This window comes from Gobio gobio (genome assembly GCF_949357685.1).
Source record: "Gobio gobio genome assembly, chromosome: 13".
Classification (NCBI taxonomy): domain Eukaryota; kingdom Metazoa; phylum Chordata; class Actinopteri; order Cypriniformes; family Gobionidae; genus Gobio; species Gobio gobio.
Genome location: NC_137106.1, coordinates 22,222,573 through 22,238,864, shown reverse-complemented (window position 1 = coordinate 22,238,864; position 16,292 = coordinate 22,222,573). Strand labels below are relative to the sequence as shown.

Below are 16,292 nucleotides of genomic sequence, written 5' to 3'. Positions count from 1 at the left end.
TACATAAAACGGGTTGAAATAATGACTAAAATGCAGTGGGTTCACAATCACCACACAGAGCACTTTGTGATTTTAAATATATTTAGCCTATATTCAAAATAAATTAAATATAGGCTAAATCTTGTATTTCATAAAGGTTTTTTTTATGGGTCTTGACTGGACGTGTACGGGACGTCAGTGGACGTCTATTCACAACCTCTTAAAAACTACTTGGGGCACTTAAATTAATTATTGCAGTATTAACCATGCAAGGTGTAAGCAGCTTCTGCATATTTCACAATGATTTCATAGAGGGTCATCATGGACTATAAATGCACGTGTAAAAGACGTCACCATAGTGACGTCCTCTTACGACGGATTCACAACAGGGTATATATTGAACTACACATAGCTAAAAGTCAAAGTAACTATTATACATGCAACCGGAGAGAACTGTAGACAGGTACAAATGTATCTGAGTGCATTTTTAAGAATGTTCTGTGTTACATACTTTTACCGATTTATGCCGTCCTACCGCGACTATTTTTGGCCAGGGACACGACGTTGCCGTCGGACCAATGTTTGCTGGGATCTAAATGTTTCGTCGAATCACGCGATCTATTTTAAATCAAGGAACAAATAGGCCTAGGCTACTTACGAGGAAAAACACAACTTCATAAACGTAATTGTTGCGTTTTACTATGTTACTACCAAGTTGGTGCTGCCAAGTCTCGCCATAAACCAGGGGAGACCTCTAAAAGCCTGTCTTTGTCACTCCCCAAACCCAACGACTTTTAAAACTCCATTGTCTTGTTAAAGCCCATAAATTTGTCACCCGGGACTGATTAAACATCACGAGAATTGAGACACTGCGGATTTTGTCTAGGTCCTTTTGGGAGCCACACAATAGTCCTTTCAGAGGACGACACAAAAAAGTGTTTTGGGGAAGATGTAGCGAAGAGAGCGCTACGGTCAGTCCCCTCCATATGTAGTACAAGGTGGCCTGAGAGAGGGGACAAAAGACCAGGTGACAAGGATGATACTAACTGGGTTGCTGAATTAATTGGGACAAGCTCAGGATTGAGAAAGCACGAGAAAACACGCCTCTTTCATTAATATTACAATGATAACCTCCTTTTAAAATATGGAGGAGGCAGTGAGTTGCATGAACTTTCTAGTCACAGTGCAATTTGTCACAAACCGCTGCTGTTAGGCTAATTGTTTTGGGTGTGTTGTAAAACATTTTTAAGAACATTTAACAACTTAATTTTCTAATTTAGTCACCTGATCTTTAATCACCACTCAAATCAAACGCTTAAAACAAACAAAAACGCTTGTAATGCGGCATAGGCCTATACATATTTCGTATCCAGTAAAAAGACCATAAAAAACAGAAGTTCCAGAATCACTCCGGAATCAATATCCATTGTACGTCTTACATTTCTTCCTCGGTGTTTACTGTTGAGTCTTAAATAAGGGTTCTTTCTTTAAGCTGGTTATTTGCTCTGTTGGGTGAAAGTGGACGTCTTAACATTACAAAAGCCACTCACCTCTTGCTGTGCGCTAATTCTCATACTCTTTTCTGTTCATTCGGAGATCTTTTATACAAACACTATGTAACAATCGCGGGGATTAACATAAAGGTGAACGAATTATACTAAACAAATGACAAAAATTACTAAAACCAAAGAAGGAATCAAATATTTGAAAATATTTATGATTAATGATTTCATGTTTAAAGAATATTTAATATAATATATAAACATCATTTGTATGGACAATTCAAACATAATATACATTGCTAAAAAGTTTTTTTTATTGTCAGGTTTTTTGTTGTTGTTGTTGTAATACATAGAAGAATAAAGAACGAAAACATGTAACATTGTAAGATGATGCAACTTCATTCAAATCATAACTACAATTTTCACTGTATAAACCATAGAACATTTATTTTTCTCACTGATATATAAACTTTTAAAAAAATACAAACTTCAAAAATACACTATCTAGGCAATTATACACATGACATCAATTAATACACTATTAATTTGCAAAACGCAACTGGCCAAAACAAAACTAAATAGACCACATAATATGTGCAAACAGCATTTATTTATTTTTTTATCTTATCAACGCTGAAAGTTTCTACTTTAATAGAACTAAGACTTTATGTAATTAAAAACAACTTGAATCATAATGAATCCATGCGCTGTCCTGTGGGGTAGCCAAAGTCTCGAAATAGTTCGTGTGGTCAAGTGAGTCTCACCAAACACAAAAGTGGTGATGGGAGGCCGCTGTGTTGGTAAAGTGCTGGTATGTCGGGAAAAGCGCAAAGGGCGTCTGTTGCTGTAAGGGATGGAAACCTTGAACGCTGAAGGGTGAGGATGGTACTGTTGGTGGAACGATGCCGCTTCCTTTTTCTGCATCGAGAGTGCAGTTATGATACGGTTTGCCATCTCTGACCAAAATGGGCACCACGACCCTGCGCAAAACCGGAGGCTGGTTGAGGTCCTGAGCGCACTCTATCCGCGCTCTCTTCATTTTGTATCTGTGGTTTTGGAACCAGATCTTGACCTGCGTGGGCGTGAGACGTAGCAGGTGCGCGAGCTGCTCTCGTTCCGGAGCGGACAGGTAGCGCTGCTCACGAAAGCGTCTCTCCAGTTCATAAGTCTGAGCCTTGGAGAATAACACGCGTCGCTTCTTCCTCTTTTCATGCTCTGTGTCCACTGAGAGCTCATCTGGCCCGGTGGAGTCTGGCGAAGCCTCAAGGTTGCTCTCGTCTGACGCTAAAGAAAAAAGAGATGATGATTAGCCTTTATGCATCTCTGAAAAAACAAACAAACAATCAAACGTGTAGGCCTATGTACTGTATAGTTACCAAATGGTAACAAGTATAACGAATCAAATTGAAATATACTTTAATGCTAGGATATGATAAATAGGATGGGCATTTGAAACATTTTCTTAAAATTGAACTTACATATATGTCCTCTGTCGTTTTCAGTCCAAGACGAGTAAGGTGAGACGGAAAACGTGTCCACTGGAGAATGGTGCGCGATGCTCTCGGAGTCATTTTCTGGCAGATCCAAAATACTTCTCACAGTGAAACTGAACTTGTTAGAAATAGCCATCTGTAGCGCTGGAGTGCTATTAGTTCCAGGACTGGGTCTCGGTCGTGAAGAGCTATCCTCAGTCGCGCAGTTTTGAAGTGATGTGTGCGTTTTCAAGACGCGCATCCAAGTGACAATGTGTACACTGATGTCGCGGTGTTTATATAAACAGCACTTGGTGGCTGCTTTGAGGCCTCTCCTCCTTATGGGTTCTAAGTACCTCAATGACTCGTGTACTTAAATCCCTGTAATGGTAGGTGTGAACTCGGCAAAGAATAGCCCGCTACTTTCACAATGATGGAGGGTAACACTCTTCATCATTACTGATTCGTCCGAATTCGTGAAAAGTGGGAAACAGATAATGGTAATTGTTGAGGCTGAATCACGTCTTGGGTGGCAAGTGACAACAAGAGCCCCCCCTTCTTTCCCCCGCTCAAATAACATATCGGATATTTGCATACAAAGTGATCCATTAGCGTCCCAGAGTTGGTTTTCCTAATTTGTTTATTGGGGTAATGCCGTTTATTGCAGGTGTTATTGCACAAACACGGGTTAAATATAGGGCGATATTTCATGATATATATATAGCCTATATATATATATATATATATATATATATATATATATATATATATATATATATATATATATATATATATATATATAGGTGGGCTAATGGAAAAGTATCCTGCTCTTTGTATAGTCTACTGTAAAAAAAAAAAAAAAGAAGTGCCTCCAGCAAATACATTTTTGAGATATGAAATTAAAACTTAGTTGTTTGTTTAAAACTGGCATCTACTCACATCCAACGTTACACTACAATATTCTTATTTATGAACTTATATCTGTTCCATTTAACTTAAGCTATTTCTTCCGAAAAAATCCGAGATAACTATAGAATAGGCCTACATTTTTTTTTAATTGTTTTAATTTTTTAGAAAAGATCCAGATATCCAGGAAACAGCAATATATCGTTATGGACTATTGCTTACTTCTGCACCTCACCAGTAAGTGCACGAGGCATATAGCCTATATCATTGAGTTCGGATGATTCCTGAAACTGCCTAGTTTTAGAGCGCGCTCTGGGTGACTGCATAGACCCTCCCAAACAGAGTGGGTATCCGTTCTCGTCTAGTCGTCCTGGGTGGTCGGCCGAAAAAAGGAACACAAATACATGCCAACCAGCGACCAGGAACAAAAGAGGGAAATGTAGCCCCGCGTCCGAGACCCGTTGGAAGCATTTGTTCCAGTCAAGATTTTGCATTTGTTCAGTCCTGAAATAATGCTTGATTGACGCCCCCGCACAATGTCCTTTAACTTTCTCGAATAAATCCGTGCTTGTTTCTTGTTGTCATGGTTTTGAATAGGGATGAACGGGATCTGGGCAACTATCTACTGCTACACGTCTAGCTGCTTATGTCTATACTGAATTATTAGTTATGCGTTTCCAAACGGAATTAAAAGACTTTTCGTTTCCGTAAAACTAGTCTGCTGATTAATCAAAGTCTTTAAAAAAAAAAAAAAAGATTTAATTTAATTTAAAAAATATATTATAGTTTTCCTAAATCTTCCGATGGTAAAATAATAAGGACGAGACGAACACTCAGTAAAAAAAAAAAAAAGATTTTACGCTATTGATTATTTTTATTATCAGGTTTAATTCTAAATAGTGTTAGCCGGTTACTAACTGCGAAATGCTGCATCCTGGATGTTAAAGTGCATAACGTAAATTAAAATGTTTGCCAAGCTCTTAAAATTAAGGCGCACGCTCTCAGAGAATCAATAAAGACCCGTGTAGGCACACAGTTTAGTTTCTAATGACCTCTCGTATCTCCTTAATCTATTAGACACCCACAGATAGAAGTATGCTTCAGGAAAAGTGCGCACTCTCAAACACCCAAGAGCTCTTCAGTGTCAAATATTTACCCTTGTTGTTTGACTTCTCAAACCCAAGGAGTCAGACAACGGGAATGAGAGAATCATCTACAGAAATAAATATTTCCAAATTCCGCGTGAAGAGCAACCAATACATAAAAATAAATACAAATTACAATGATAAAAAAAGATTGTTTCATTGGATTTAAATAAAGCTTGGGGGTAAACAAACATTAAACTCTCATCAGATCTTATTTAAAATAATTTAGCTGTATGTTAAAACTCTGTACAACACTGTATCGATCTGTACAACATCTGCAACACTTTACACACTGCAAACAGGGATTGTGCTCTGAATTTCAGCATATCCCAATATTCTCAATTGTTTGTTTGCTCAGATTGCTTTGATTAATACAGATAATTGTCTTGGAAAAAGTGTAAAAAACTTTAAGAATTATTTAAAAAAAAATAAGAACATCATTACATCAGAAGACAAAACGGAACCTGTAACAGACTTCATTCAGAGCACACATACGCCTAGAAAGAAATACCTTTGGAGCAGTACAGAAATAAAAATAGCAAATCTTTTTTTTTCATTTAAAGATTTTTTTTAAATTGTGGATCAAGTGTCACCACTGTTACTTTCTAACCCATGCACACACAGCAAATCCAATCCAACAATCTAACACTTAAATTATATAAAATTATTATAGATGCATCTAAAATCAATTACTACATATTACTACAATTACTACTAATCATAACCCCACCTAACATTTTCAACACTGCTGAAGGAAAAAGTAAACCAAACAACATAAAACCCACACAAAAAAGATTATATTTAAGACATAAATACATTGAGCACTTTCAAGTCACACGAAATGTACATTTTAAAACGTATTCTAATAACCTTCTCCTTCAAAGTCACCACAAAATCGACCATTCTTACTTTTATATAGAATATCGCAATATTTGTTATACATGATTTATCCGTAAATATAATTTTTTTAAATGCTTGTGCCCTAGTAATCTTTAATCAAAATAACTTCCCTTCTCTGATGATGGTTGGTGTGGTATTTGTCAGGAATTATTAAACAGCAATAAAGCACATGAGACAGGAGTAGCAATTTCATCCATGTCCTGGACTCATCACTTCTGTAATACTCACACACACACACATATTATGTCAGGACAAAACACCTCAACAGTTCAGACTTAATTTTCAAAACAAGGAGTCAACAATATAAGTCACTCATGAACATTTTTTTTTTAAAAAAAGAACAGAATATTAGATTAGATTAAGTGACATAGTCCTTTTTAACCAACAGGACTTCCGAACATAAATGTTTAGGTCTAGTGGTATGAGCGTTTGAGCTTTCAATAAACGTGAGAGGATCAGTAAACTTTCTGTGTCCCTTAGGAACATGCAAGGGGTTCCCCTCACTTTATCCCCCTCCTGGAAACAAAAGGAGTGCGAGCACCCTGTGTACTTTTTTTTTTTTAGCATCAGTACTTTTTCATTTTGTGTTGCAGCCGTGTAACCGTTCAGGCGAACAGTCATGTCAGTTGCTGGGTGCACAGGAGCAGATGGCAAAGTAAACAGCCTTCTGAAGTACCAGTTACAGCATGTGGAGTGGCAAAGTACACCTGCAAGAAGTCAGTTACACAGGTTTCCATGGCTGAAGTTGCTGGATGGCCATTTGGACAGCGTGTTTGAGTGTACTAGAGCCGCTTTAAGAGGTATTTGAATCGGGGACTCCAGCGTGGGAGGTAGGCACGCTAACAAGGACACTAAAGTCTGCAGTCGCTAGCATCAGTTGCTTGAAGCCAGGAGAGTGAGGTTTACACACACAGCTCTTACTTGCCTACTTTCGTTACATGAGTAAATGGTTGAACCTCTGTAAAGTACCATTGGCTGCCAGGGAAGAAAGAGGAATGATGGTGACGAATATTCCTTCCTTCCAGAAAAGCAGAGAAAGCAGCAGATGTAAACTGAACATCATTATCAGTAACTATACTCAATAGATTTCCATGGCGGATAAAGACTGAGGGCAGAAACTAAACCGCAGAATCTGTAGTGACAGTGTGAGTAAAGGAGATCTCAGGCCATTTGCTGTAATAGTCAATTCATGTTATAGCAAACCTGCAGTTGGAGGAAGCAGTGTCAAATGTCCTGACTATATCTACAGCTACTTTCTGCCATGGTCCACCTGGCAGCGACACCAGCTGGAGAGGAGCAGGACATGACTTGACAGTTTTGTCATTGAGCTGACACACAAGGCAGGGGCGGACAGCATCATGCACCTAAGCATTCATCCCTGGCCATCAATAGAGATCACAATGGCATTGTTTGGTTATTACCTCTCTCTGATATCCTTCATGCACTATGGAGACCAACACAGATCGAACAGTAGCAGGTGCAATCAGTCGTGAGCCCCAAAAGACAAAGTTGACAGACAGTTCCAGTCACAGTTTATAGTACAGCAAAAAATTCAACGTCCAGTCCCTTGGGTGAAGGAGGCTACCCATTAGAAATCTATGTACAAAGTTTGGTTAGAGCATCAAGATCTGCAGCAGATAGAGAATTATAGCCTGCGTCAGATAAAAATAACAAACTCATCAACATCATCAGCAGGAGCTGGAGCAACAGCATTATCAGCAGAAGAAGCAGGTAAGGGCAAAAGAGACAGATAATCAGCAGGAATATTTTGAGAAACTGAGAAATAAATTAAAATGACATAAGACTTGCAGACCACCTTGCTACACAAAGTCGAGCATGGGCAACACCCTTAGTGGTAAGCAGGGTTGTCAGTGACTGATGATCTGTACGTTGAGTGAAACTGCAGCCCCACAGATACACTATATTGCCAAAAGTTTTGGGACGTCTGCCTTTACATGCACATTAACTTTGATGGCATAACATTCTTAATCCGTAAGTTTTAATATGGAGTTAGCCCACCCTTTGCAGCTATAACAGCTTCAACTCTGCTGGGAAGGATTTCCACAAGGTTTAGGAGTGTGTTTGGGAATTTTTGACCATTCTTCTAGAAGCGCATTTGTGAGGTCATTCACTGATGTTGCACGAGTAGGCCTGGCTCGCAGTCTCCACTCTTATTCATCCCAAAGGACTCTCTGTAGGCCAGTCAAGTTCCTCCAGACCAAACTTGCTCATCCATGTGTTTATGGACCTTGCTTTGTGCACTGGTGCGCAGTCATGTTGGAACAGGAAGACGCCAACCCCGAACTGTTCCCACAAAGTTGGGAGTATGAAATTGTCCAAAATGTCTTGGTATGCTGAAGCATCAAGAGCTCCTTTCACTGGAACTAAGGGGCCAAGCCCAACCCCTGAAAAACAACCCCACACCATAATCCCCCCTCCAACAAACTTTACCCTTGCAATGCAGTCAGAGAAGTACCGTTCTCCTGGCAACCTTCAAACCCAGACTCGTCTATCGGATTGCCAGACAGAGAAGCGTGATTCATCACTCCAGAGAACACGTCTCCACTGCTCCGACATGCTTTACACCACTGCATCCGAGGCTTTGCATTGCACTTGGTGATGTAAGGCTTGGATGGAGCTGCTCGGCCATGGGAACCCATTCCATGAAGCTTTCTACACACGGTTCTTCAGCTAATCTGAAGGCCACACAAAGTTTGGAGGTCTGTAACTATTGACTCTGCAGAAAGTTGGTGACTTCTCGCTCTGTGATTTTACGTGGCCTACCATTTCGTGGCTGAGTTGCTGTTGTTCCCAATTGCTTCCACTTTGTTTTAACACCACTAACAGTTTACCATGGAATATTTAGTAGTGAGGAAATTTTACGAATGGACTTATTGCAAAGGTGGCAACCTATCCCGGTTGGAGGGGTGTCATGGAGGAACCTATCATGGAGGGATGTCCCAATACTTGGCAATGTAGTGTATGTACACCACCTCTCAACGGCCCACATGCATACTAGTGCTTCCTTTTCCACCGTGGCATATTTATGCTCAGCAGTAGACAGTGTATGTGATGCAAAGCCACAGTTTGTTCAATGCCATCCGGGCTGACCTGGGAAAGTATGGCTCCCAGAACATAGTCAGAAGCATCTGTGAAGACAATCGTGTGTAGTGTGAATAATGCCAAAACTTTGACAAACTATAGCCCCGTTTCCACCTAAATTACCCTGAACAATTTGTCCCAGAAATCTTATTCCCAGGAACTTGTTTTCCCCCAGAACTGTTGCTGTCTGCGTTTCCATCGAGGTCTCTACGACTGCGTGCAACTTTCCATTTCCAGTTGAATTTCGTCCTTCACATACAAGTTTAATAAAGCCTGAACCTCGGTCCATCTGTCATATTTTTTAAACTCCCTTGTTGATTCAAATAGCAAACAACTCTTACTGCACGCACCACAACAGACTTTTAAAAATGGTGGTTAAAATAAAATGTCAACCAATCAAAATGCTGCGTAAACTCAAGAAATCAGCATGGTCAGTGCCCAAGTCCCACCCCTGAAAGTACTACCTCGCAAGCAGGGACGTTTTGGAGGGGGAAGCTTTTACCCAGAGCTTTCGAAACACACAGAGTACCTCCCCAAAGTCCTTACTAGTTCCTGGGGGAAGTTCCTGTGGTGGAAAAGCGGCTTATGTTCAGCCTCTTTTGACCAGCTGAATCCATTTGAATCTTGTAGGCATGCGTGCATTGGAGCTACAACAGTGGCAGAATAAGGAATAAACTTACTGTACCACAACATAAGTCCAAGGAGCAGGGGCATTGAGAATTGCCTGTACACATGATTCATCAGGAAGAAGACCCTCTGCTGAAACAGTAGGACCTAAGAACAGCAGGTTGGTTTGCTGGAAGCGACACTTGTCTTTATTGAACTGTAAAGCCAGCAGCTTCTAGATGTTGTAAGACCGCTTGTCATGCATAGACACGTGACGTCCATGGATGATAATGTAGTACAGGTAATATTCAACCCCTGACAAGCCAGTCAGGATGATGGTCATCACCTTCTGAAATGCTGCAGGTGCTGAAGCCAATCCCGTAAGAAATATAACACGTCTTTTGTCAGGCCAGGCATTCCCTGTAGCATCAATAAATCATAGATAATTTTCAAATATCCAAAGCCATGTGCTGAACGGTATAGCAGGCTCACCAGGGCAAGGCAGGAAAATATTTGGGAAAGGCACCTTCACAACAGCCATCTCTGTGACCAACAATAGCGAATACTGGATGCCTAATCCTTGTTGCCAATTTGTGGTATCTGTCAGTTTTTAAACAGCAATAAAACACACAATACAGGAGTAGCGAACTTTATTCATCTTCTTTACTCAGTCATCACTTTAGTTCTCGTGCACATTACGTCAGAACCCTACAGTTCAGACTTCCTTTTCAAAATAGGAGTCAACAATATAATTCACTCATGAACATAACAGAACTTACTGGTGTAAGGGTTGGACAACACTCACATGAGTCAAAAGCAAACCACAATGATTAAATCAATTCCCGTTGGACAACATCAAGCCCTGCACTACATTGTTTCTTGTTCGAGAAGCCGTTTCACAATATATGTCACAATAGGGAAAAAAAGACTATTGCAACTACCATTTAATGCTATTTTTAAGAATTAAGTCTTATGACAGAGTATACCAAACCAGCAGCAGGTAGATAGCTCGTTATCAAGAACATCGATACTGGAGCTGAGGCAATCTTTCTCTGATATTTCCTGAAGTTTGTCCTCCCAATATGAACATAGCTTGAAAATGCTGCCTTGTTGAGTCATTGAAAGTTATTAAACATTCCTGAATTATACCGAAGAAACAATTATGGCTTGGGTATGTTCTTGCTCTTCAGTGAAAACAGACCAAAAATGTTGAGGACTCATCCTGAACTACACAGACATTTGTCCAATCAAATACTAATCTAGATTGAGCATGTCCCTCCTTCCAATAGACCTTCCTACTTTTTAGAAACCAGTTTAGCTTTTTATGTGATTTGACATAAACTCTAGACTATACAGAGAGAAATTGTATAATTAACGTCACCCTTTCTAACTTGCACGTTTCCCTACACCAACAATCGACGCCATGTAGGCTATTTCATTTTGGCAACAAATTTCTATGTAAAGTCTGTAAGATGACTAAATTAAAGTTCTACTATATTGAATCTTATCAGAAGCGGACTTGGAGCACGAGACTTAAATTCATTTTGCAAAACTTGTGACCTCTGTGATTCCACCTGCAACCGACTGGTAAGCAGTCTCGTATGGATAGGCTTTGATATAATGACGCGAATGTCTCAAACAAAACTCGCTGTAAATATTTGATTGTTACATATCTCGCAGTTGGGGCTTAAATATAATATCATCGATCTGCATTCTGCACCGCGAAGAGGAAGGACAGAGGAAGTAGGCCTATCATGAGACTTGAGAGAGGATACACAGGCTATCATGCAGATTTTTTAAACACCTGACGCATTTTTACAGTTACTTACTGCAAAAAAGCCCAGTAAAATACCATTTTTATTTTTTACGGTTAGCTACTGTAATATGCACTGCATTATGGGTATTTTTATTTAAATTTACAGTAACTTACTGTATATGGGAATTTGCAGTATTTTACTGTTTACGTAAAAGCAGTAGTGCTACTGTAAACTAAGAATACACACACACACACACTGGATGTTTTAAAGTTAAATAAAAAATATGTGAATGGAAGGATGTAAAATTAGTTCTTTGTGGGAGACAAAGAAGTAATTTTTATATTTAGTATTTTCTCCTACCCTTTTCACATTTTCGGGTTTCTCAGAGCGGAAGTCGTCATAGTTGGGTTAACTTTTATACCGGTGAATGAGAGAATACATTAATTATATATTTTTTGTGTGCCCATTTGCTCAAATAGCGAAAGAAAAACTCCACAATAGTTGCATTTTAATAAATTTTTTTAAACGTATTAGTGTTATAAATGTACATACATTTAAAAAAAAAAATGAAAATACAAAAAACTTTGCAGGATTTACGATATTGATGACTGAGTTGATGATTGAACGAGTCATCAGTCTGTACAAGGATCAGTCATTCTATTTTATTTATTATTATTTTAATGCCAGAGTAATAACAGTACAAGTGTGGTGATATAAATGTAATTTTTAAATGATTAAAAAAAATATATACAACCCCAAACCAGAAAAAGTTGGGACAGTCTGGAAAACGCAAAAAAAAAAAAAGAAGTGATTTCTAAATTTACTTTGACTTGTATTTCATTGCAGACAATATGAACACAAAATATTTCATGTTTTGTCTGATCAACTTCATGTCATTTGTAAATATGCATTCTTTCCTGTCATTCAGACCCTGCAACACATTTAAAAAAAAGTTGGGAGAGTAAAGCATTTGCCACTTTGTAATGTTCCCATTCCTTTTCACAACACTTAAAAGACGTTTAGGGACTGAAGACACCAAGTGATGAAGTGTTTCAGGTGTAATTTTGTCCCATTCTTCCTGCAAACAAGTCTTAAGGTGGGCAACAGTACGGGGTCTTCGTTGTCGCATTTTGCGCTTCAAAATCCACCACAAATTCTCTATTGGAGACAGGTCGGGACTGCAGGCAGGCCAGTCAAGTACCCGTACCCTCTTCCTCCGCAGCCAGGACTTTGTAATGTGTGGAGAATGTGGTTTTGCATTGTCTTGTTGAAATATGCATGGACGTCCCTGGAAAAGATGTCTTCTTGAAGGCAGCATATTATGCTCCAAAATCTCTATGTACTTTTCAGCATTAATGGGGCCTTCACAGAAGTGCAAGTTACCTTTGTCAAGGACACTGACACAACCCCATACCATGACAGACCCTGGCTTTTGGACTTGTTTCTGGTTGATCAGTCTGGATGATCCTTTTCTTCTTTGGTCCGGAGCACACGGCGTCCATTCCTCCCAAAAAATACCTGAAATACTGATTCATCTGACCACAGTACACGTTTCCACTGTGTGATGGTCCATCCCAGATGCCTCCGAGCCCAGAGAAGTCGACGGCGCTTCTGGACACTGTTAACATAGGGCTTCCTTTTGGCACAGTACAGTTTTAACAGGCATTTGTGGATGTAACTACGTATTGTGGTACTTGACAAAGGTTTGCCAAAGTAGTCCTGAGCCCATGTGTTGATATCGCTTATAGATGAATGACGATTCTTGATGCAGTGCGGCCTGAGGGATCAGAGATCACGGTTGTTCAGCTTAGGCTTGCGCCCTTGTCCTTTACGCACTGAAATTCCTCCAGATTCCTTGAATCTTTTAATTATGTTATGCACTGTTGAATGTGAAATATCCAAATCTCTTCCTATCTTTCTTTGTGGAACATTGTTTTTAAACATTTCAATAATTTTCTCACGTATTTGTTGGCAAACTGGCGATCCTCGGCCCATCTTTGCTCCTAAAGGATTAGACCTTTCTTGGATGCTGCTTTTGTACCAAATCATAATTACAATCACCTGTTGACATCACCTGTTTCACATGATTATTTAACCATTTTACCTCATTACTAGCCCTAAATTGCTCCTGTCCCAACTTTTTTTGAAATGTGTTGCAGGTCTGAATGACAGGAAAGGATGCATATTTACAAATGACATGAAGTTGACCAGACAAAACATGAAATATTTTGTGTTCATATTGTCTGCAATGAAATACAAGTCAAAGTAAATTTAGAAATCACTTCATTTATTTGCGTTTTCCTTACTGTCCCAACTTTTTCTGATTTGGGGTTGTATATATATATACAGGGAGTGCAGAATTATTAGGCACGTTGATTTTCTGATCATATTTTTTTTCCAGGCACATTTGACCAATTCCAAACCACAGTAATCCTAATAACTACTATTGATTTAGTATTTAATAATGTATAAGTGATATATAATTGTTCATGAAGGCTGGAAATGAAAATCACCTTATATTCAGGTGTGCAGAATTATTAGGCATGTTTTCTTTTACAGATAAATTGAGCCAAAAAAGAGATTTAACTCAGACTGAAAAGTCAAAAAGTATTAAATGCCCATGAGAAGGATGCAATACTAATGCAATACTAGACATTGCAGTTAAGGCATGACAATTGGACAGTGAAATGCTCGTTGGGTCAGCAGGGTCAGACAAAAACAGGTGGTGAAGAAAAGACACCTGTTAACTGCAAAAGAATTAAGTTAGGTAAAGAATCCTAAAAAATGACCCCCACTAGATAAGAATCACAAGCTGAAGTGTTGTAAAATACATGAAGCCTGCTTTTTTATAGGCTTTATAGGTTTTATAGGTTGAGAATGACTCTTGAAGGACCAGCTCCTCATCCTCTAGTACCACTGTTTGAAGAATTCATCTTCCAGAATCTGGCAGTACGTTTTGGGAGTTCATTTTTAGTCCATCTCTGCAAAACGGACTTCAGGATGGACTAAAATGAACTCCCAAAACGTACTGCCAGATTCTGGAAGATGAATTCTTCAAACAGTGGTACTAGAGGATGTGGTGCTGGTCCTTCAAGAGTCACTCTCAACCTATCGGTCCATAAAGCCTATAAAAAAACCTTCTTCATTTATTTTACAACACTTCAGCTTGTGATTCTTATCTAGTGGGGGTCATTTTTTAGGATTCTTTATCTAACGGAAGTCTCTGAGATCCTGACACCTTGCACTTCTGGAGACTCCAGGTAGGTTGCAGCTTTGGAAAATGGTGGGGCTGGAGACTAAAGGGTTCCTGATGGTTTCACCCTTAATTCTTCACCTTAATTCTTAATTCTTTTGCAGTTAACAGGTGTCTTTTCTTCACCACCTGTTTTTGTCAGATCCTGCTGACCCAACGAGCATTTCACTGTTCAATGGTCATGCCTTAACTGCAATGTCTAGTATTGCATTAGTATTGCATCCTTCTCATGGGCATTTAATACTTTTTGACTTTTCAGTCTGAGTTAAATCTCTTTGTTGGCTCAATTTATCTGTAAAAGAAAACATGCCTAATAATTCTGCACACCTGAATATAGGGTGATTTTCATTTCCAGCCTTCATGAACAATTATATATCACTTATACATTATTAAATACTAAATCAATAGTAGTTATTAGGATTACTGTGGTTTGGAATTGGTCAAATGTGCCTGGAAAAAAAATATGATCAGAAAATCAACGTGCCTAATAATTCTGCACTCCCTGTATATATATATATATATATATATATATAAACTTTGCTTACACCTCACACAATTTTAATTGTTACTCGCGTGCAAAGCCCGCGCAAATGAGGTTTGTGTCGAGTGCGCGCATAACGGAGTCCCTGCCTCTAGGGGTGTTCGATTCCAGGTTTTTTGGAGTCGACTCCGATTCCTGACTCCCACTGTAGGAGTCTATGGAATCGACTCCTCGACTCTATTTACTTTACATAAAAAATGGGGCAGAAATAAGACAAAATTGCAGTTGCTACACACTTAAATTATTTCTCCCCCGATACAAAGCCTTGAAATCCCTTTATTAAAACCTCGCTCCTTTTAGCGTGATCGTCCAAATTAGCCCAATTTAGCGATGACTTGATGAGTGGCTACCTAGCTGTTGCCGATAGCCTACCTAATTTTACAGAGGGAAAAAAAAAAGTCATGAAAAAAGCTGTTGTCGAGTGATGGGGCTAAACGCACATGACCATTCTCTTAAAAGGTGAGTTAAAGATATAAATATAATAATGTACACTTATTCATGTGTTTCTTCTTGATGTGAGTTTTTTTTTTTAATGATTTAGTTTAATGATTATGAACACAAGGTTAACCATAGAAAACCAAATGTATATTTATTGCATTAAAGGGGCTATATGCAACTTTTTCCCCAAAATAAACGTAACAATAGCCTTTTTATTTTACCATTTATGACTCCAACATCTCCTGATGAGCATACTGACACCTTGTCCGCTCACAGTGGGTGCACCTATAAGCCTGTATCCTATTTTTCCTATTTTCTGGCGGGTCGTCTTTTCCCGCGCCGTCTGCGGATGTGACGTCACTACCGCTGCGAGAGCGAGCAGAAAATGAGAGCAGTTCTGTTTTTTGGCCACAGGTGTCAGTCGCGAGTTTAAATTTCAGAAAAACGCATATAGCCCCTTTAATATAGGCCTACTATCAATTAAACTAAATCTAGCATGGAGGAAGCCTATGTAGCCTATAATTACAAACTAAAGTCGCTGTGACTGTTTTCAATGTAAAAGTAGGCTAAGCACTCAAATAAATGTGTGTGAAAGTTTCTGCAACGCGACAGCTCTCTGGCGCGATGTTTTATGTCAAGTGTTGTGAATTCCTGGCTTCATTTCATTCACTCCTTGCTTATAGTGCACTCA

At 39.1% G+C, this 16,292-nt stretch overlaps 2 protein-coding genes across 2 annotated transcripts in view; both read right to left on the bottom strand.

Moving 5' to 3' along the window:
* The window catches only part of slc25a21 (solute carrier family 25 member 21), a 178,134-nt gene that overhangs the window by 29,246 nt on the left and 132,596 nt on the right, over positions 1-16,292 (bottom strand). The window lies entirely within an intron of this gene.
* nkx2.9 (NK2 transcription factor related, locus 9) lies at positions 2,242-3,110 on the bottom strand (the record flags this gene model as incomplete). The annotated part of the gene is made up of 2 exons (XM_079833022.1): positions 2,242-2,765; positions 2,960-3,110. The coding sequence occupies 2 exons, from the start codon at positions 3,108-3,110 to the stop codon at positions 2,242-2,244; spliced, it is 675 nt and encodes a 224-aa protein (XP_079689148.1).